At 45.0% G+C, this 23,631-nt stretch overlaps 1 protein-coding gene across 1 annotated transcript in view; it reads right to left on the reverse strand.

The window, feature by feature from the left end:
- The window catches only part of LOC144821931 (matrilin-1-like), a 130,155-nt gene that overhangs the window by 76,289 nt on the left and 30,235 nt on the right, over window positions 1-23,631 (reverse strand). Inside the window, exons 2-3 of the mRNA XM_078679080.1 lie at window positions 11,715-11,810; window positions 1,575-1,766 (exon numbers count right to left, since the gene is read on the reverse strand). Coding sequence (XP_078535206.1) covers window positions 1,575-1,766; window positions 11,715-11,810 — 288 coding nt within the window. The remainder of the gene's footprint in view (window positions 1-1,574; window positions 1,767-11,714; window positions 11,811-23,631) is intronic.

The raw sequence follows: 23,631 nt of genomic DNA on the forward strand, positions 1-23,631 counted from the left end.
TCAGGGTTTCATACATGATATACACCTTCCTTTCACATATCAAGGTTTCATACATGATGCAGACCTTCCTTTCACATATCAAGGTTTCATACATGATACAGACCTTCCTTTCACATATCAGGGTTTCATACATGATATACACCTTCCTTTCACATATCAAGGTTTCATACATGATGCAGACCTTCCTTTCACATATCAAGGTTTCATACATGATCCAGACCTTTCTTTCACATATCATGGTTTCATACATGATACAGACCTTCCTTTCACATATTAAGGTTTCATACATGATACAGACCTTCCTTTCACATATTAAGGTTTCATACATGATACAGACCTTCCTTTCACATATTAAAGTTTCATACATGATACAGACCTTCCTTTCACATATCAAGGTTTCATACATGATACAGACCTTCCTTTCACATATCAGGGTTTCATACATGATACAGGCCTTCCTTTCACATATCAGGGTTTCATACATGATACAGACCTTCCTTTCACATATCAAGGTTTCATACATGATACAGACCTTCCTTTCACATATTAAGGTTTCATACATGATACAGACCTTCCTTTCACATATCAGGGTTTCATACATGATACAGACCTTCCTTTCACATATCAGGGTTTCATACATGATATACACCTTCCTTTCACATATCAAGGTTTCATACATGATGCAGACCTTCCTTTCACATATCAAGGTTTCATACATGATACAGACCTTCCTTTCACATATCAGGGTTTCATACATGATATACACCTTCCTTTCACATATCAAGGTTTCATACATGATGCAGACCTTCCTTTCACATATCAAGGTTTCATACATGATCCAGACCTTTCTTTCACGTATCATGGTTTCATACATGATACAGACCTTCCTTTCACATATCAAGGTTGCATACATGATACAGACCTTCCTTTCACATATCAAGGTTTCATACATGATACAGACCTTCCTTTCACATATCAAGGTTTCATACATGATACAGACCTTTCTTTCACATCTCAATCAATGCCAGAGTCCGAGGTGGGATCTTCCATCTGTCCTCACTTAGATAACTCTGTGGCTCCTGCAAACCATTCCCCAGATCAGGCTGACTGAGGATGACATCTTGATTACACTGACTGAGTCCACGCAGGGCATAAGTATAACTTGCCCCGCCATAGATGTGAGATGTCAACATTGATGTGATATGTGTGATCATACACAGTTCATCACAGCAGTGCAAGATATAATTATGTCAGGTAAGTGTATCTGGTGAATTTCAGTGTTTTTTTGTTTTTTAAACATTAGTTTTTGCTATCATTAGAAGACTTATGTATTACTCCAATTTAACCTTTGCTTTTTTCAGTGGATTTCTATGGTTATGTAATATAAAGTAATATCTTATTATGATACGTCTACATATCAGGTTGGTTCTAGTGCTGTGTGTGTACTCAACTTACCATGAATCCACGGCTCTACTGATTTCTCCTCACACCTTCATAAGTCTCTCATCCCTGGTGCACACAGATATCCCTCCCTTGTTATGCACGCATATTACATATACTTTACAATCACATACCTTTTTGAAATAGAATATGATTCTTTTCAGCTGGACGGAGGCATTGAGTGGTTTTCAGAAGAGAGGCTACAGAAGTCTGGAATGACTGGTCATCATTTTGAACGGCATGCTGTAGACCGACACAGCTCTTTGCATAAGACTGGAGTTCGGCAGAGCTCCGCGCTTTGGGATTGTAGAATATTTCTCGCTCTACTGCAAGACAGAAGGACCAGCAGAGACAGAGTGGATACAGAATGGAAGAATAAACAGCTTTGAGACTGAGCGAGGAGCAATGAAGCAAAGGTACTCTTCAGCAAGACCAACATAGGTCTACACTGCTTTCCAGTAATAACAACGAGCACTTAAGAGGCACTTAAAACCATCAATTTAAACATTTTTAAAGTGTGGGATATGACTGACTCCATTAATATAAAAATAAAAGGGAATAATCATAATAATTAGGACCTATATTTCGACTACTAGACACAGCATAACAATGCTGATTGTTCCAGGGCATCTAATGTGTGCTACTATTCATATCTTGATTTCAACCATATCGTAACGAGGTTACAGAAGAAGCAGACATTGCCCAACTTCAAGATCAACACCAACCATCTTCTGCATGACTATCAATCTGGCATTAGATCGAGCTGCAGCGTGGAAAAAATGAACCTACATACCATAGACTGCATCCTTCTGATTCCCAAACAGATGACCCTTGCCTCCTGATATTACTGACCCTCTCAGCTGCCTTCAACATTATTGGCCACCCCGTCCTCATTGACACATTTAGTCGCAAATGGGTTTGCATGCAGAAGCCCTTCACTGGTTCTCCACCTGCCTATCCAACTGATACGAGTTCATTCACATGGGCACCTGCTGGTCGCCAAAGATGTGGCTCACCTGTGGAGCACTTCAGAGTTTCATATTGTCCTGCATCCGCTTCAATCCCAACATTGAGCCCCCTGTGGCTCTACTCACAGATGACATGAAAAGTCTCCACTACACTCATGACTCACAACTGTATTTGAAGGTCACACCTGGGACAGACATCCAATTCTTATCGTGCTTCTTGAACCTCGTCCAGACGTGGATGTACAGCACCTACATGAAGCTAACTCTGACCAAAATAGAACTCCTGCTGTTCCGTAAGAACAACAACAAACAACTAGCCATAACTGGCTCAAAGACAAAGAACCTGGATGGATTTAAACACACATTTTCAGTCGAAGCCAGTTCACCCTAGACACAGGTCTCATGTTCAAGGAGCACATTGCCAAGAAAAATAAGATGGCCTGTGTTAGAATTGGGGGTCTCTGGTTGGCACAGGTAAGGACTTGTGATAAGCAGGGACCCTCTCCTCTGGTCAGGGCAAGGGACTTACTCATTAAAATAACCCCTGCTCACCCTCTAGGTTGCGTGGCGCAAGCAGACAAGGCTAATCTCAGAGCTTTATGGGTTAAGCATTTATAAATACACACAGTAACTTAGTGACAACACCACACATGGACACCACACCAGGGTTTGTATAAAAATTAAGTATTCTTGATATAAAAAGGCTTAGCACAGGATCCAAATAACATTTTAAAATGAGGCCACAATACTATCTTAGGAAAGAGCGTTCTTGGTTACAAAAATGCGTAATTCTCTTGTTTTGTGTGCGTCGCTCACTCTTGTCCGACTCTCACAGTGGGGGAAACAGTGTCTAAAAGGGACTGCACAAGTGTTGTGGACTCCTTGGTCCATTGAATAAATGTAAATACAAGAATGGAGGTCTGCTGCTCCTAGCAGGCCTTCGCCCCTTGTATTCACAGCTAATGATAGAATAAATGTAAATACAAGAATGGAGGTCTGCTGCTCCTAGCAGGCCTTTGCCCTTGTATTCACAGCTAATGATAGAATAAATGTAAATACAAGAATGGAGGTCTGCTGCTCCTAGCAGGCCTTTGCCCCTGTATTCACAGATAATGATAGAATAAATGTAAATACAAGAATGGAGGTCTGCTGCTCCTAGCAGGCCTTCGCCCCTGTATTCACAGATAATGATAGAATAAATGTAAATACAAGAATGGAGGTCTGCTGCTCCTAGCAGGCCTTTGCCCCTGTATTCACAGCTAATGATAGAATAAATGTAAATACAAGAATGGAGGTCTGCTGCTCCTAGCAGGCCTTCCCCCCCTGTATTCACAGCTAATGATAGAATAAATGTAAATACAAGAATGGAGGTCTGCTGCTCCTAGCAGGCCTTCGCCCCTGTATTCACAGCTAATGATAGAATAAATATAAATACAAGAATGGATTTACAAGAATGGAGGTCTGCTGCTCCTAGCAGGCCTTTGCCCTTGTATTCACAGCTAATGATAGAATAAATGTAAATACAAGAATGGAGGTCTGCTGCTCCTAGCAGGCCTTTGCCCTTGTATTCACAGCTAATGATAGAATAAATGTAAATACAAGAATGGAGGTCTGCTGCTCCTTCCAGGCCTTCACCCCTGTATTCACAGCTAATGATACAATAAATGTATATACAAGAATGGAGGTCTGCTGCTCCTAGCAGGCCTTCGCCCCTTGTATTCACAGCTAATGATAGAATAAATGTAAATACAAGAATGGAGGTCTGCTGCTCCTAGAAGGCCTTCGCCCCTGTATTCACAGCTAATGATAGAATAAATGTAAATACAAGAATGGAGGTCTGCTGCTCCTAGCAGGCCTTCACCCCTGTATTCACAGCTAATGATAGCATAAATGTAAATACAAGAATGGGGGTCTGCTGCTCCTAGCAGGCCTTCGCCCCTGTATTCTAAGCTAATGATAGAATAAATGTAAATACAAGAATGGAGGTCTGCTGCTCCTAGCAGGCCTTCGCCCCTGTATTCTAAGCTAATGATAGAATAAATGTAAATACAAGAATGGAGGTCTGCTGCTCCTAGCAGGCCTTCGCCCCTGTATTCTAAGCTAATGATAGAATAAATGTAAATACAAGAATGGAGGTCTGCTGCTCCTAGCAGGCCTTCGCCCCTTGTATTCACAGCTAATGATAGAATAAATGTAAATACAAGAATGGAGGTTTGCTGCTCCTAGCAGGCCTTCGCCCCTGTATTCTAAGCTAATGATAGAATAAATGTAAATACAAGAATGGAGGTCTGCTGCTCCTAGCAGGCCTTCGCCCCTGTATTCTAAGCTAATGATAGAATAAATGTAAATACAAGAATGGAGGTCTGCTGCTCCTAGCAGGCCTTCACCCCTGTATTCACAGCTAATGATAGAATAAATGTAAATACAAGAATGGAGGTCTGCTGCTCCTAGCAGGCCTTCGCCCCTTGTATTCACAGCTAATGATAGAATAAATGTAAATACAAGAATGGAGGTCTGCTGCTCCTAGCAGGCCTTCGCCCCTTGTATTCACAGATAATGATAGAATAAATGCAAATACAAGAATGGAGGTCTGCTGCTCCTAGCAGGCCTTCGCCCCTGTATTCACAGCTAATGATAGAATAAATGTAAATACAAGAATGGAAGTCTGCTGCTCCTAGCAGGCCTTCGCCCCTGTATTCACAGCTAATGATGGAATAAATGTAAATACAAGAATGGAGGTCTGCTGCTCCTAGCAGGCCTTCACCCCTGTATTCTAAGCTAATGATAGAATAAATGTAAATACAAGAATGGAGGTCTGCTGCTCCTAGCAGGCCTTCACCCCTGTATACTAAGCTAATGATAGAATAAATGCAAATACAAGAATGGAGGTCTGCTGCTCCTAGCAGGCCTTAGGCCCTGTATTCACAGCTAATGATAGAATAAATGTAAATACAAGAATGGAAGTCTGCTGCTCCTAGCAGGCCTTCGCCCCTGTATTCACAGCTAATGATAGAATAAATGTAAATACAAGAATGGAGGTCTACTGCTTCTTCCTGTCCTTCGCCCCTGTATTCACAGCTAATGATAGAATAAATGTAAATACAAGAATGGAGGTGTGCTGCTCCTAGCAGGCCTTCGCCCCTGTATTCACAGATAATGATAGAATAAATGTAAATACAAGAATGGAGGTCTGCTGCTCTTTCCAGGCCTTCGTCCCTGTATTCACAGCTAACGATAGAATAAATGTAAATACAAGAATGGAGGTCTGCTCCTCCTAGCAGGCCTTGGCCCCTGTATTCACAGCTAATGATAGAATAAATGCAAATACAAGAATGCAGGTCTGCTGCTCCTAGCAGGCCTTCACCCGTGTATTCACAGCTAATGATAGAATACATGTAAATACAAGAATGGGGGTCTGCTGCTCCTAGCAGGCCTTCGCCCCTGTATTCTTAGCTAATGATAGAATAAATGCAAATACAAGAATGGAGGTCTGCTGCTCCTAGCAGGCCTTCGCCCCTTGTATTCACAGCTAATGATAGAATAAATGTAAATACAAGAATGGAGGTCTGCTGCTCCTAGCAGGCCTTGGCCCCTGTATTCTAAGCTAATGATAGAATAAATGCAAATACAAGAATGGAGGTCTGCTGCTCCTAGCAGGCCTTCGCCCCTGTATTCACAGCTAATGATAGAATAAATGTAAATACAAGAATGGAAGTCTGCTGCTCCTAGCAGGCCTTCGCCCCTGTATTCACAGCTAATGATGGAATAAATGTAAATACAAGAATGGAGGTCTGCTGCTCCTAGCAGGCCTTCGCCCCTGTATTCACAGCTAATGATAGCATAAATGTAAATACAAGAATGGAGGTCTGCTGCTCCTAGCAGGCCTTCGCCCCTGTATACACAGCTAATGATAGAATAAATGTAAATATAAGAATGGAGGTCTGCTGCTCCTAGCAGGCCTTCGCCCCTGTATTCACAGCTAATGATAGAATAAATGTAAATACAAGAATGGAAGTCTGCCGCTCCTAGCAGGCCTTGGCCCCTGTATTCTAAGCTAATGATAGAATAAATGTAAATACAAGAATGGAAGTCTGCTGCTCCTAGCAGGCCTTGGCCCCTGTATTCTAAGCTAATGATAGAATAAATGTAAATACAAGAATGGAGGTCTGCTGCTCCTAGCAGGCCTTCACCCCTGTATTCTAAGCTAATGATAGAATAAATGTAAATACAAGAATGGAAGTCTGCTGCTCCTAGCAGGCCTTGGCCCCTGTATTCTAAGCTAATGATAGAATAAATGTAAATACAAGAATGGAGGTCTGCTGCTCCTAGCAGGCCTTCACCCCTGTATTCTAAGCTAATGATAGAATAAATGTAAATACAAGAATGGAGGTCTGCTGCTCCTAGCAGGCCTTCACCCCTGTATTCTAAGCTAATGATAGAATAAATATAAATACAAGAATGGAGGTCTGCTGCTCCTAGCAGGCCTTGGCCCCTGTATTCTAAGCTAATGATAGAATAAATGCAAATACAAGAATGTTGGTCTGCTGCTCCTAGCAGGCCTTAGGCCCTGTATTCACAGCTAATGATAGAATAAATGCAAATACAAGAATGGAGGTCTGCTGCTCCTAGCAGGCCTTCGCCCCTGTATTCACAGCTAATGATAGAATAAATGTAAATACAAGAATGGAGGTCTACTGCTTCTTCCAGTCCTTCGCCCCTGTATTCACAGCTAATGATAGAATAAATGTAAATACAAGAATGGAGGTGTGCTGCTCCTAGCAGGCCTTTGCCCCTGTATTCACAGCTAATGATAGAATAAATGTAAATACAAGAATGGAGGTCTGCTGCTCCTAGCAGGCCTTCCCCCCTGTATTCACAGCTAATGATAGAATAAATGTAAATACAAGAATGGAGGTCTGCTGCTCCTAGCAGGCCTTCGCCCCTGTATTCACAGCTAATGATAGAATAAATATAAATACAAGAATTGAGGTACAAGAATGGACGTCTGCTGCTCCTAGCAGGCCTTCGCCCCTGTATTCACAGCTAATGATAGAATAAATGTAAATACAAGAATGGAGGTCTGCTGCTCCTTCCAGGCCTTCAGCCCTGTATTCACAGCTAATGATAGAATAAATGTATATACAAGAATGGAGGTCTGCTGCTCCTAGCAGGCCTTCGCCCCGGTGTTCACAGCTAATGATAGAATAAATGTAAATACAAGAATGGAGGTCTGCTGCTCCTAGCAGGTCTTCGCCCCTGTATTCACAGCTAATGATAGAATAAATGTAAATACAAGAAGGGATGTCTGCTGCTCCTAGCAGGCCTTGGCCCCTGTATTCACAGCTAATGATAGAATTAATGTAAATACAAGAATGGAGGTCTGCTGCTCCTAGCAGGCCTTCGCCCCTGTATTCTAAGCTAATGATAGAATAAATGTAAATACAAGAATGGAAGTCTGCTGCTCCTAGCAGGCCTTGGCCCCTGTATTCTAAGCTAATGATAGAATAAATGTAAATACAAGAATGGAGGTCTGCTGCTCCTAGCAGGCCTTCGCCCCTGTATTCTAAGCTAATGATAGCATAAATGTAAATACAAGAATGGAGGTCTGCTGCTCCTAGCAGGCCTTCGCCCCTGTATTCTAAGCTAATGATAGCATAAATGTAAATACAAGAATGGAGGTCTGCTGCTCCTAGCAGGCCTTCGCCCCTGTATTCACAGCTAATGATAGAATAAATGTAAATACAAGAATGGAGGTCTGCTGCTCCTAGCAGGTCTTCGCCCCTGTATTCACAGCTAATGATAGAATAAATGTAAATACAAGAAGGGATGTCTGCTGCTCCTAGCAGGCCTTGGCCCCTGTATTCACAGCTAATGATAGAATTAATGTAAATACAAGAATGGAGGTCTGCTGCTCCTAGCAGGCCTTCGCCCCTGTATTCTAAGCTAATGATAGAATAAATGTAAATACAAGAATGGAGGTCTGCTGCTCCTAGCAGGCCTTCACCCCTGTATTCTAAGCTAATGATAGAATAAATGTAAATACAAGAATGGAGGTCTGCTGCTCCTAGCAGGCCTTCACCCCTGTATTCTAAGCTAATGATAGAATAAATGCAAACACAAGAATGGAGGTCTGCTGCTCCTAGCAGGCCTTCGCCCCTGTATTCACAGCTAATGATAGAATAAATGTAAATACAAGAATGAAAGTCTGCTGCTCCTAGCAGGCCTTGGCCCCTGTATTCACAGCTAATGATAGAATAAATGTAAATACAAGAATGAAAGTCTGCTGCTCCTAGCAGGCCTTCGCCCCTGTATTCACAGCTAATGATAGAATAAATGTAAATACAAGAATGGAGGTCTACTGCTTCTTCCAGTCCTTGCCCCTGTATTCACAGCTAATGATAGAATAAATGTAAATACAAGAATGGAGGTGTGCTGCTTTTAGCAGGTCTTCGCCCCTGTATTCACAGCTAATGATAGCATAAATGTAAATACAAGAATGGAGGTCTGCTGCTCCTAGCAGGCCTTCGCCCCTGTATTCACAGCTAATGATAGCATAAATGTAAATACAAGAATGGAGGTCTGCTGCTCCTAGCAGGCCTTCCCCCCTGTATTCACAGCTAATGATAGAATAAATGCAAATACAAGAATGGAAGTCTGCTGCTCCTAGCAGGCCTTCGCCCCTGTATTCTAAGCTAATGATAGAATAAATGTAAATACAAGAATGGAGGTCTGCTGCTCCTAGCAGGCCTTTGCCCCTGTATTCACAGCTAATGATAGAATAAATGCAAATACAAGAATGGAGGTCTGCTGCTCCTAGCAGGCCTTCGCCCTGTATTCACAGCTAATGATAGCATAAATGTAAATACAAGAATGGAGGTCTGCTGCTCCTAGCATGCCTTCGCCCCTGTATTCACAGCTAATGATAGAATAAATGTAAATACAAGAATGGAGGTCTGCTGCTCCTAGCAGGCCTTCGCCCCTTGTATTCACAGCTAATGATAGAATAAATGTAAATACAAGAATGGAGGTCTGCTGCTCCTAGCAGGCCTTTGCCCCTGTATTCACAGCTAATGATAGAATAAATGTAAATACAAGAATGGAGGTCTGCTGCTCCTAGCAGGCCTTCACCCCTGTATTCACAGCTAATGATAGAATAAATGTAAATACAAGAATGGAGGTCTGCTGCTCCTAGCAGGCCTTCGCCCCTTGTATTCACAGCTAATGATAGAATAAATGTAAATACAAGAATGGAGGTCTGCTGCTCCTAGCAGGCCTTCACCCCTGTATTCACAGATAATGATAGAATAAATGTAAATACAAGAATGGAGGTCTGCTGCTCCTAGCAGGCCTTCGCCCCTGTATTCACAGCTAATGATAGAATAAATGCAAATACAAGAATGGAGGTCTGCTGCTCCTAGCAGGCCTTCGCCCCTGTATTCACAGCTAATGATAGAATAAATGTAAATACAAGAATGGAGGTCTGCTGCTCCTAGCAGGCCTTCGCCCCTGTATTCACAGCTAATGATAGAATAAATGTAAATACAAGAATGGAGGTATGCTGCTCCTAGCAGGCCTTCGCCCCTGTATTCTAAGCTAATGATAGAATAAATGTAAATACAAGAATGGAGGTCTGCTGCTCCTAGCAGGCCTTCGCCCCTGTATTCACAGATAATGATAGAATAAATGTAAATACAAGAATGGAGGTCTGCTGCTCCTAGCAGGCCTTCGCCCCTGTATTCACAGCTAATGATAGAATAAATGTAAATACAAGAATGGAGGTCTGCTGCTCCTAGCAGGCCTTGGCCCCTGTATTCACAGCTATTGATCGAATAAATGTAAATACAAGAATGGAGGTCTGCTGCTCCTAGCAGGCCTTCGCCCCTCTATTCACAGCTAATGATGGAATAAATGTAAATACAAGAATGGAGGTCTGCTGCTCCGAGCAGGCCTTCACCTGAGCATTCACAGCTAATGATAGAATACATGTAAATACAAGAATGGAGGTCTGCTGCTCCTAGCAGGCCTTCGCCCCTGTATTCTTAGCTAATGATAGAATAAATGCAAATACAAGAATGGAGGTCTGCTGCTCCTAGCAGGCCTTGGCCCCTGTATTCACAGCTAATGATAGAATTAATGTAAATACAAGAATGGAGGTCTGCTGCTCCTAGCAGGCCTTCGCCCCTGTATTCTTAGCTAATGATAGAATAAATGCAAATACAAGAATGGAGGTCTGCTGCTCCTAGCAGGCCTTGGCCCCTGTATTCACAGCTAATGATAGAATTAATGTAAATACAAGAATGGAAGTCTGCCGCTCCTAGCAGGCCTTCACCCCTGTATTCACAGCTAATGATAGAATAAATGCAAATACAAGAATGGAGGTCTGCTGCTCCTAGCAGGCCTTCACCCCTGTATTCACAGCTAATGATAGAATAAATGTAAATACAAGAATGGAGGTCTGCTGCTCCTAGCAGGCCTTCACCCCTGTATTCACAGCTAAAGATAGAATAAATGTAAATACAAGAATGGATGTCTGCCGCTCCTAGCAGGTCTTCACCCCTGTATTCAACTGAAAGTGTTGTGAATATTCTTATATACTACTATGAAGAAATCTGGAATGTTATATGCTTCCAATAGACTGTATGTCTTCTGAACATCACAACTGGCCTTGTGAAAGCCCAGGCTCAATCTGCCACATAGGGTGGAACACGTGTCAGCTGTCCCCTCTTTTCTTAACAACCTGCCATAAAACATGATAAAAAAAGAGTGGAATGGCTTCAAAAAGTGATAAATGGAAATAAAATATCTACCTACACTGAACTCTAACTGGGCTACTGTGTTGTGTCACAAAAAAGGATTGAACCTAATTATAAAACCAGACTGACTGAAGGGAGGAACATATGCTTACACCCTTACTCTTACTTGTTAATAACAGGCTGAAATGTCCGAAGCGTTAAGCTACGTTCCTCCTAAGTCCCATAGGATTTCATATCGAACACCAGGATCTCTGGACCAACCTTTTTCTTGAACTTCACCCTTGTATTTACAGCTATTCAATGATAGGGGTCGCAAAATGTGACCTTCCTAATTAATATTCACCAGACAGGTCATTGTGCTACCTCCTGTGATTTTACATATACCAACGCAACCATTTAGTACATATTTTGCATCACAAATTACATTACCATTCGCAAACCAAGTGGTGTGCATATTGCTCCTCCCTGGTGTGCGAATAGGAATTTCATGTCCCTTCATCCAGTCCTTGTGCCTGCTGGTCAGGTGTGTGAAGATCTGCTCACTGTTGCTTACCCAGACGGTAAAGAACGATGGTTACGAAGGTGCTCACCGCTGTCATCACTCCCAGGGCTATAGCTTGTCTCTTCAAGCCACGGAGCTCTGAGCCAACTGCAAATAAAATAATATATGATTATTTAATACTCGGGTTACTTATTTGCCCTTCAATACCTGATGTTCGACCTCATAGGGGAATTCATAATGAAGGGCCAGTGAAGATGTGTAAGCCCGCCCGAGTTAGTGTGTTTGAGTGTGTATCAGAACTAGCTAGTGACTCTAAATGTCTGTAGGTCCAGTAAATGACTCTGTGTTTGTGTCATGGCCAGTCAATGACTGTGAGTGTGTCCCAGGACAAGGCACTGATTGAGCATTTGCCACACCAGTTCAGAGAGTCTTATCTTGCGCTAGGGTAACCAGTGCCCCCCATCAGTGCCAGCATTGATCAATGACTTTCAGATTCTACCAAGACCGCCACAGATTGTCGTGTATCCCAAAGGTTATTACTGGCTATGAGTGTGTGACCTAGACATCAATTCTTTGATGAGCTATCACCTTTCAATGCGTGTCAAAACTGACCAGTGCCTCTCAGAGCGTTTGCATTCTGGCAGGTGACTCTCTTTGCCAAACCCAGGCACTGAATCTCTGCGTGTACCCAGCAAATCCAGCAACTCTTGGTGTCCACCATGGCTAGCTTCTGAGTCTCAACGAGTATTATGGTCTTTGACTCAGCGTATGCCAAGATAGACACTGACTAGCAATTAAAGACAGTACTGGCCAGTGGCTTTCGGTGTTTTCCATAACTGTTGAGTAAATATCAGTGTTCACCATTCATGGCCAGTGACTCCCAGTGTGCACCATGACTAGCCACTGAGTGCCTTAATGAGGTCATTGGCTCTCAGTGTACGCCAAGATGAGACACTGACTATCAGTTAGAGACAACACTGGCCAGTGGCTTTCAATGTATTCACTGATTGTAGAGTGTAGGAAAGTGCCCCTTTCTGGTGGGTGCCACCCACTTTTTGCCTGATGTTGATGCACTTTGACTGAGTGTGCCCTGGGATCCTGCCAACCTGGTGCCCAGGGCCTGTGTTCTTTCCCTAGACTGTACTGCTGCAAAACCTAATTGGCACTCTCCGGCCACATGTAAGCCCCTTGCAATAGTTACCATAGGTATACAAAGGGCACTGGAACTAGGGAAGGCCTCTTGGACTGGGACTAGGGGAGACCCTGAGAGGTCCTGTACCTTTACACACACAGACTGCCATTACAGACTGCGTGTTTTGGTGCAGAGAAAAGTGAAGACTCAACATTACACACATCCCTGTGGGCCATGCCTACAATCCACCTCCCTGGCATAGGTAAGCATCCCTCTAGCTGGGTGCACTATAGCAGTGGTGAGGTTACAGGTGCATGAGCCCTGTTCCCCTATCATGTCTAAATCAATTCTCAAGACATGGAAGTGCAGTATTGCCATAAAGAGTATATGGTATGGAAGTTGGTCATTACTCTAGCCCTAGTGGCTATTCCTGACCTCCGTCTCCTCCAGCAAAATCCTGGCGTGTCCTGCAGCCAGCAGCCCTCAAGAACCCGAAGGACCTGCCCTGCCTTCACAACCCAAATGTCTCTGTCTCCCATGAGCACCCGACTTTCTAAAAAGCTACCGACTATGACCCTGGCTGACTCCGCTAATCCACACCACTCAGGACCTGGTGCCCTGAGCAAGGGGCTCTTGTGGCCCAATACGTTAAGGAGGTCCCTCCTGTGATCCTAACTTGGGATCGGGTGACCCCTGAACAGCCACAAGCTTCTAACCCGAGCCTGCAACCATTACTTGGAAGGTCCCCCCAGCTTTGAACAAAGGCGGCATCACCGACTGCCTCTCTGACCAAAATCATCTAAGAAGTATGAAAACAACCTTTCGACCAAATACATCTGTGACTGCCTCCAGTCACAAGGCTTCAACTCCCAAAAACCCCATTCGCCTCTTCAGTCCTTGACCTCCTTCCAGGAATTCCCGAGCAAGTCTGCAGCTTGAACCAAAACCAACAGTCCCCTCTGAGAAACCATGGGATCCCCGACAACCACATCCTGCACCCGTCTGCGTCTGTGCTGCTGGCGGGGTATTTCTTGTGCTGACCAGTGGGCCCTTGAGTGTTGACCTCAACCACAGGAGCTTTTTGTTCAATCAGCCAAGAGGCCTACTTGTCAGCAGTCCTGAACCTACGACCTTGCTTAGCCCATTGGCTAATACTCTGTCCCTGTACTCCGCACCCGGTGACCTCTGTGCTGCTGGTGCTACGAACCAAATGCATATCTGACCGAACACAATTCATGGACCCACAACCCCAGTTTCATTCTCCCAGTATTGTGTGGCGTTTTAGGCTCCAATTTAATTTTCCCGATTGAGGCCCTTATTTAGGTACAATTCACGTTACCCTTAACAGGCATGGCTACTTCCATCCATTCACCAAACATCACAACGATTTCTTGGAAAACCAGCTTAAGCCATTAGGGACTTCCCCTTGCTTGAATTTTGATTTCTCCAAGAACTCAGTTAGTTTTACAATGAACAACTATTCCCGCGTTCATGACGTTCATATGCCCGACTTTACATCAACTATGGCATTCCTTAACACCTTCAAGGTATAAATATACCTTCACTTGTTATAGCAAGATAAGGTGGTTTGGAGCAGTTAGAAGACCTACTTGCCCGACGCAGCTCGCTACAGCAAGTACCGAAGAAATCCAACTCCCCAGCTGACGCACTGACCAGGAAGTTGTGCTTCTCTGCAGAGAATTCAGCTCCAGTGTTTCCGGCTCCCTTGCGGGGTGTTGGGAAATCGAGTCCCGAGACAGAGATACCAGACCTCCTTCATTCTAAAGGTATGGAGCTGATAAAAACCTAGAGAAACCTTTGGTAGATTCTTTGCAAAACAAAACCTATGGTAAAAAATACTTACTTCTTCCCTCGTACTAGACCTAGTTTAGGTACATTGGGGTAGACGTATTTTAGAAGCACCATTTGAGTATTTTAGTCTATGTTATTTATGTTTGTATTTTTATGTGGCTTAGAAACCATACAATTCTCTTACAGTATTATTTCATATTACTGTTTACGCTGTACGCATTATACTTTGCAGTCTGCATAACAATTGTAGCAGTTCACCTCTCTTGCATGAGAAAGAAGACTGTTCAATAAACATTTTATTGAAAACGCCTGTCTCACAATTTCTCTTTTAACTCTGTAGAAACGAAGCATGCACGATTGACTGATTAAAATAGTTATCCATTGTTTATCTGACTCTGAAGATATTTTCCAGTCCTTGGGTAACAAAGTTGTCATGTTTATGCGGTTATCAGAAACTAATCCCTTCTTGTGAATTCGAGAAAGTTTCTAGTGACGTCTGATCTAGCTGGCACTCACAATTAAGTTTAGTACATTCAGTAGAGACCTATTGACTTAGGTCCTACGTCAAATCTATAGGATATATTATTCCAATGCGCAGAGCCTATTGGGAATATAAGAACTACACAACATGGCGCCCAACGTTTGGTAAGGCACTAATTTAACGCTAGATACTACAGTAACTCAGTCGTGCTTTTCTCAGAGACCCCCTTTTCCCATAAAATACTCCAATGGACGTCTGGAGTGGGTAAAAGGATAATATCCGCCATAGCTGACTAGGACGAAAATCCTATGTATTAGTTTTTTTTTCTTTTCAACGTTGAAGGACACAGTGTTCCAAAATATTGAGCACCTTATCTTTGTTTCCTTGAAACTTGCTCTGCAAACTTTCAATCAACAAAATGTCCCTCGATAATAATACAGAGGCCTGTGGAGCTATGGGTGACAATGCCGTACGAACTTTAAACTTTACAGGTCTCCAAGAGACCGACGAAGATGCTATAAGCATTCCAGAAAATTTAAGGTAAGCCATTACTATAAACTCATATGAAATGGCCTATCAGCAAGATGCGGTGGGTGAGTTTTTTTGATAGAGGCACACGAATATCACCAGACAGAGGTATTCTATTCATGGATAATCTTCCCCGAAGTAGATCCAAGAACAAAAGTGTTTCACTTCTACAAAGAAGATGAACCTCCAACGGAATACATTTCTTTCGAGGATATTTAAATTCCACTAACTTACCGGGAGAATGCTCTCTGGTTTAAAGGCGCCCCAAAACATATAAATCACATTACCAGGCTCGGTCCACTAGGAAGACCAGGAGCAACATGGACGGTCTTAGCCAGCTATATACCACATCCTGACATTGAAGAAATGTCAGATGCAGAGTTACTAACTCAACTAATAGAGTTAATTAAAATATATAGACAACTTGTCCAATATGTCATGTAGACAGTAACAGTCCAACCGGCAATAAGTATTTCACAACATCCCCCTTACCAGGAGAACACAAATAAAATTACACCACAGACGCTACATTCAGTTGTTGGTAAATTACCCGCAAAACGGGAACAATTTCCATTCTGGATAGCTCAAAAAAAGACTCAAATTGAGGCAGTATTTCCTGATACTACCCCTCAGGAGAAACACAAAATTCTTACAATCTGTTTACCAATCGGTATCGCACCACACCTGGAGGACTGCGACACTGGGGGGACAGTCTTTGATGAAATTTACACTAAAACACATGGTGTTCCGACTATGGAGGTAATACCAACAGATTCAAAATGAATACGGCGCAGAGCCTGCTCTAAATCTAGGTATGAAATTACTGAAAGATTTCAAACAGGTTTCAACAAAAATATTAGCTAATATTAAGCAGCATCCATGGCGATCCGCCAAAAGTTACAGGAATTTGATGTAACTGAGCAACCACAAGGCCCAGATCCTTGTACTGGGGTGAATGTATGACATTGTTCTACATTCTGTCCATCAACTGTGTTTTTTGCAATTTTCACCCCGAGTGGGATGGGTATGCTCAGACGTGAGTCCCAGGCTCTCCACACCACTGGAGTCAAGCTAACCAGGCTGAATGAAGGCTGATAGCCAGAAACCGGTCCTTGGATGCTTGATTCCGGTCTGGGAAAGACATGGCTTGGTAGTTCGGACTGGACTGTTCCCATGAGGCACAGGGTCAGAGCTGATTTGCATATAGCCAGTGTCTAACCCAGGGTGGTGTGGAGTGCAAAAAAACGATGAATTTAGGCCACATCCTTGTACTGGGGTGAATGTATGACATTGTTCTACATTCTGTCCATCAACTGTGTTTTTTGCAATTTTCACCCCGAGTGGGCTGGGTATGCTCAGACGTGAGTCCCAGGCTCTCCACACCACCACTGGAGTCAAGCTATCCAGGCTGAATGAAGGCTGATAGCCAGAAACCGGTCCTTGGAAGCTTGATTCCGGTCTGGGAAAGACATGGCTTGGTAGTTCGGACTGGACTGTTCCCATGAGGCACAGGGTCAGAGCTGATTTGCATATAGCCAGTGTCTAACCCAGGGTGGTGTGGAGTGCAAAAAAACGATGGATTTAGGCCCAGATCCTTGTACTGGGGTGAATGTATGACATTGTTCTACATTCTGGCCATCAACTGTTTTTTTTGCAATTTTCACCCCGAGTGGGCTGGGTATGCTCATACGTGAGTCCCAGGCTCTCCACACCACTGGAGTCAAGCTATCCAGGCTGAATGAAGGCTGATAGCCAGAAACCGGTACTTGGATGCTTGATTCCGGTCTGGGAAAGACATGGCTTGGTAGTTCGGACTGGACTGTTCCCATGAGGCACAGGGTCAGAGCTGATTTGCATATAGCCAGTGTCTAACCCAGGGTGGTGTGGAGTGCAAAAAAACGATGGATTTAGGCCCAGATCCTTGTACTGGGGTGAATGTATGACATTGTTCTACATTCTGTCCATCAATTTTGTTTTTTGCAATTTTCACCCCGAGTGGGCTGGGTATGCTCAGACGTGAGTCCCAGGCTCTCCACACCACTGGAGTCAAGCTATCCAGGCTGAATGAAGGCTGATAGCCAGAAACCGGTCCTTGGATGCTTGATTCCGGTCTGGGAAAGACATGGCTTGGTAGTTCGGACTGGACTGTTCCCATGAGGCACAGGGTCAGAGCTGATTTGCATATAGCCAGTGTCTAAGCCAGGGTGGTGTGGAGTGCCAAAAAACGATGGATTTAGGCCCAGATCCTTGTACTGGGGTGAATGTATGACATTGTTCTACATTCTGTCCATCAACTGTGTTTTTTGCAATTTTCACCCCGAGTGGGCTGGGTATGCTCAGACGTGAGTCCCAGGCTCTCCACACCACTGGAGTTAAGCTATCCAGGCTGAATGAAGGCTGATAGCCAGAAACCGGTCCTTGGATGCTTGATTCCGGTCTGGGAAAGACATGGCTTGGTAGTTCGGACTGGACTGTTCCCATGAGGCACAGGGTCAGAGCTGATTTGCATATAGCCAGTGTCTAACCCAGGGTGGTGTGGAGTGCAAAAAAACGATGGATTTAGGCCCAGATCCTTGTACTGGGGTGAATGTATGACATTGTTCTACATTCTGTCCATCAACTGTGTTTTTTGCAATTTTCACCTCGAGTGGGCTGGGTATGCTCAGACGTGAGTCCCAGGCTCTCCACACCACTGGAGTCAAGCTATCCAGGCTGAATGAAGGCTGATAGCCAGAAACCGGTCCTTGGATGCTTGATTCCGGTCTGGGAAAGACATGGCTTGGTAGTTCGGACTGGACTGTTCCCATGAGGCACAGGGTCAGAGCTGATTTGCATATAGCCAGTGTCTAACCCAGGGTGGTGTGGAGTGCAAAAAAACTATGGATTTAGGCCCAGATCCTTGTACTGGGGTGAATGTATGACATTGTTCTACATTCTGTCCATCAACTGTGTTTTTTGCAATTTTCACCCCGAGTGGGCTGGGTATGCTCAGACGTGAGTCCCAAGCTCTCCACACCACTGGAGTCAAGCTATCCAGGCTGAATGAAGGCTGATAGCCAGAAACCGGTCCTTGGATGCTTGATTCCGGTCTGGGAAAGACATGGCTTGGTAGTTCGGACTGGACTGTTCCCATGAGGCACAGGGTCAGAGCTGATTTGCATATAGCCAGTGTCTAACCCAGGGTGGTGTGGAGTGCAAAAAAACGATGGATTTAGGCCCAGATCCTTGTACTGGGGTGAATGTATGACATTGTTCTACATTCTGTCCATCAACTGTGTTTTTTGCAATTTTCACCCCGAGTGGGCTGGGTATGCTCAGACGTGAGTCCCAGGCTCTCCACACCACTGGAGTCAAGCTATCCAGGCTGAATGAAGGCTGATAGCCAGAAACCTGTACTTGGATGCTTGATTCCGGTCTGGGAAAGACATGGCTTGGTAGTTCGGACTGGACTGTTCCCATGAGGCACAGGGTCAGAGCTGATTTGCATATAGCCAGTGTCTAACCCAGGGTGGTGTGGAGTGCAAAAAAACGATGGATTTAGGCCCAGATCCTTGTACTGGGGTGAATGTATGACATTGTTCTACATTCTGTCCATCAATTTTGTTTTTTGCAATTTTCACCCTGAGTGGGCTGGGTATGCTCAGACGTGAGTCCCAGACTCTCCACACCACTGGAGTCAAGCTATCCAGGCTGAATGAAGGCTGATAGCCAGAAACCGGTCCTTGGATGCTTGATTCCGGTCTGGGAAAGATATGGCTTGGTAGTTCGGACTGGACTGTTCCCATGAGGCACAGGGTCAGAGCTGATTTGCATATAGCCAGTGTCTAACCCAGGGTGGTGTGGAGTGCCAAAAAACGATGGATTTAGGCCCAGATCCTTGTACTGGGGTGAATGTATGACATTGTTCTACATTCTGTCCATCAACTGTGTTTTTTGCAATTTTCACCCCGAGTGGGCTGGGTATGCTCAGACGTGAGTCCCAGGCTCTCCACACCACTGGAGTTAAGCTATCCAGGCTGAATGAAGGCTGATAGCCAGAAACCGGTCCTTGGATGCTTGATTCCGGTCTGGGAAAGACATGGCTTGGTTGTTCGGGCTGGACTGTTCCCATGAGGCACAGGGTCAGAGCTGATTTGCATATAGCCAGTGTCTAACCCAGGGTGGTGTGGAGTGCAAAAAAACGATGGATTTAGGCCCAGATCCTTGTACTGGGGTGAATGTATGACATTGTTCTACATTCTGTCCATCAACTGTGTTTTTTGCAATTTTCACCCCGAGTGGGCTGGGTATGCTCAGACGTGAGTCCCAAGCTCTCCACACCACTGGAGTCAAGCTATCCAGGCTGAATGAAGGCTGATAGCCAGAAACCGGTCCTTGGATGCTTGATTCCGGTCTGGGAAAGACATGGCTTGGTAGTTCGGACTGGACTGTTCCCATGAGGCACAGGGTCAGAGCTGATTTGCATATAGCCAGTGTCTAACCCAGGGTGGTGTGGAGTGCAAATAAACGATGGATTTAGGCCCAGATCCTTGTACTGGGGTGAATGTATGACATTGTTCTACATTCTGTCCATCAACTGTTTTTTTTGCAATTTTCACCCCGAGTGGGCTGGGTATGCTCAGACGTGAGTCCCAGGCTCTCCACACCACCACTGGAGTCAAGCTATCCAGGCTGAATGAAGGCTGATAGCCAGAAACCGGTCCTTGGAAGCTTGATTCCGGTCTGGGAAAGACATGGCTTGGTAGTTCGGACTGGACTGTTCCCATGAGGCACAGGGTCAGAGCTGATTTGCATATAGCCAGTGTCTAACCCAGGGTGGTGTGGAGTGCAAAAAAACGATGGATTTAGGCCCAGATCCTTGTACTGAGGTGAATGTATGACATTGTTCTACATTCTGTCCATCAACTGTGTTTTTTGCAATTTTCACCCCGAGTGGGCTGGGTATGCTCAGACGTGAGTCCCAGGCTCTCCACACCAATGGAGTCAAGCTAACCAGGCTGAATGAAGGCTGATAGCCAGAAACCGGTCCTAGGATGCTTGATTCCGGTCTGGGAAAGACATGGCTTGGTAGTTCGGACTGGACTGTTCCCATGAGGCACAGGGTCAGAGCTGATTTGCATATAGCCAGTGTCTAACCCAGGGTGGTGTGGAGTGCAAAAAAACGATGGATTTAGGCCCAGATCCTTGTACTGGGGTGAATGTATGACATTGTTCTACATTCTGTCCATCAACTGGTTTTTTTGCAATTTTCACCCCGAGTGGGCTGGGTATGCTCAGACGTGAGTCCCAGGCTCTCCACACCACTGGAGTCAAGCTATCCAGGCTGAATGAAGGCTGATAGCCAGAAACCGGTACTTGGATGCTTGATTCCGGTCTGGGAAAGACATGGCTTGGTAGTTCGGACTGGACTGTTCCCATGAGGCACAGGGTCAGAGCTGATTTGCATATAGCCAGTGTCTAACCCAGGGTGGTGTGGAGTGCAAAAAAACGATGGATTTAGGCCCAGATCCTTGTACTGGGGTGAATGTATGACATTGTTCTACATTCTGTCCATCAATTTTGTTTTTTGCAATTTTCACCCCAAGTGGGCTGGGTATGCTCAGACGTGAGTCCCAGGCTCTCCACACCACTGGAGTCAAGCTATCCAGGCTGAATGAAGGCTGATAGCCAGAAACCGGTCCTTGGATGCTTGATTCCGGTCTGGGAAAGACATGGCTTGGTAGTTCGGACTGGACTGTTCCCATGAGGCACAGGGTCAGAGCTGATTTGCATATAGCCAGTGTCTAAGCCAGGGTGGTGTGGAGTGCCAAAAAACGATGGATTTAGGCCCAGATCCTTGTACTGGGGTGAATGTATGACATTGTTCTACATTCTGTCCATCAACTGTGTTTTTTGCAATTTTCACCCCGAGTGGGCTGGGTATGCTCAGATGTGAGTCCCAGGCTCTCCACACCACTGGAGTTAAGCTATCCAGGCTGAATGAAGGCTGATAGCCAGAAACCGGTCCTTGGATGCTTGATTCCGGTCTGGGAAAGACATGGCTTGGTAGTTCGGACTGGACTGTTCCCATGAGGCACAGGGTCAGAGCTGATTTGCATATAGCCAGTGTCTAACCCAGGGTGGTGTGGAGTGCAAAAAAACGATGGATTTAGGCCCAGATCCTTGTACTGGGGTGAATGTATGACATTGTTCTACATTCTGTCCATCAACTGTGTTTTTTGCAATTTTCACCTCGAGTGGGCTGGGTATGCTCAGACGTGAGTCCCAGGCTCTCCACACCACTGGAGTCAAGCTATCCAGGCTGAATGAAGGCTGATAGCCAGAAACCGGTCCTTGGATGCTTGATTCCGGTCTGGGAAAGACATGGCTTGGTAGTTCGGACTGGACTGTTCCCATGAGGCACAGGGTCAGAGCTGATTTGCATATAGCCAGTGTCTAACCCAGGGTGGTGTGGAGTGCAAAAAAACGATGTATTTAGGCCCAGATCCTTGTACTGGGGTGAATGTATGACATTGTTCTACATTCTGTCCATCAACTGTGTTTTTTGCAATTTTCACCCCGAGTGGGCTGGGTTTGCTCAGACGTGAGTCCCAAGCTCTCCACACCACTGGAGTCAAGCTATCCAGGCTGAATGAAGGCTGATAGCCAGAAACCGGTCCTTGGATGCTTGATTCCGGTCTGGGAAAGACATGGCTTGGTAGTTCGGACTGGACTGTTCCCATGAGGCACAGGGTCAGAGCTGATTTGCATATAGCCAGTGTCTAACCCAGGGTGGTGTGGAGTGCAAAAAAACGATGGATTTAGGCCCAGATCCTTGTACTGGGGTGAATGTATGACATTGTTCTACATTCTGTCCATCAACTGTGTTTTTTGCAATTTTCACCCCGAGTGGGCTGGGTATGCTCAGACGTGAGTCCCAGGCTCTCCACACCACTGGAGTCAAGCTATCCAGGCTGAATGAAGGCTGATAGCCAGAAACCGGTCCTTGGATGCTTGATTCCGGTCTGGGAAAGACATGGCTTGGTAGTTCGGACTGGACTGTTCCCATGAGGCACAGGGTCAGAGCTGATTTGCATATAGCCAGTGTCTAACCCAGGGTGGTGTGGAGTGCAAAAAAACGATGGATTTAGGCCCAGATCCTTGTACTGGGGTGAATGTATGACATTGTTCTACATTCTGTCCATCAACTGTGTTTTTTGCAATTTTCACCTCGAGTGGGCTGGGTATGCTCAGACGTGAGTCCCAGGCTCTCCACACCACTGGAGTCAAGCTATCCAGGCTGAATGAAGGCTGATAGCCAGAAACCGGTCCTTGGATGCTTGATTCCGGTCTGGGAAAGACATGGCTTGGTAGTTCGGACTGGACTGTTCCCATGAGGCACAGGGTCAGAGCTGATTTGCATATAGCCAGTGTCTAACCCAGGGTGGTGTGGAGTGCAAAAAAACGATGGATTTAGGCCCAGATCCTTGTACTGGGGTGAATGTATGACATTGTTCTACATTCTGTCCATCAACTGTGTTTTTTGCAATTTTCACCCCGAGTGGGCTGGGTATGCTCAGACGTGAGTCCCAAGCTCTCCACACCACTGGAGTCAAGCTATCCAGGCTGAATGAAGGCTGATAGCCAGAAACCGGTCCTTGGATGCTTGATTCCGGTCTGGGAAAGACATGGCTTGGTAGTTCGGACTGGACTGTTCCCATGAGGCACAGGGTCAGAGCTGATTTGCATATAGCCAGTGTCTAACCCAGGGTGGTGTGGAGTGCAAAAAAACGATGGATTTAGGCCCAGATCCTTGTACTGGGGTGAATGTATGACATTGTTCTACATTCTGTCCATCAACTGTGTTTTTTGCAATTTTCACCCCGAGTGGGCTGGGTATGCTCAGACGTGAGTCCCAGGCTCTCCACACCACTGGAGTCAAGCTATCCAGGCTGAATGAAGGCTGATAGCCAGAAACCTGTACTTGGATGCTTGATTCCGGTCTGGGAAAGACATGGCTTGGTAGTTCGGACTGG

This window comes from Lissotriton helveticus, chromosome 2_2 (assembly GCF_964261635.1).
Source record: "Lissotriton helveticus chromosome 2_2, aLisHel1.1, whole genome shotgun sequence".
In the NCBI taxonomy this organism is placed as follows: Eukaryota; Metazoa; Chordata; class Amphibia; order Caudata; family Salamandridae; genus Lissotriton; species Lissotriton helveticus.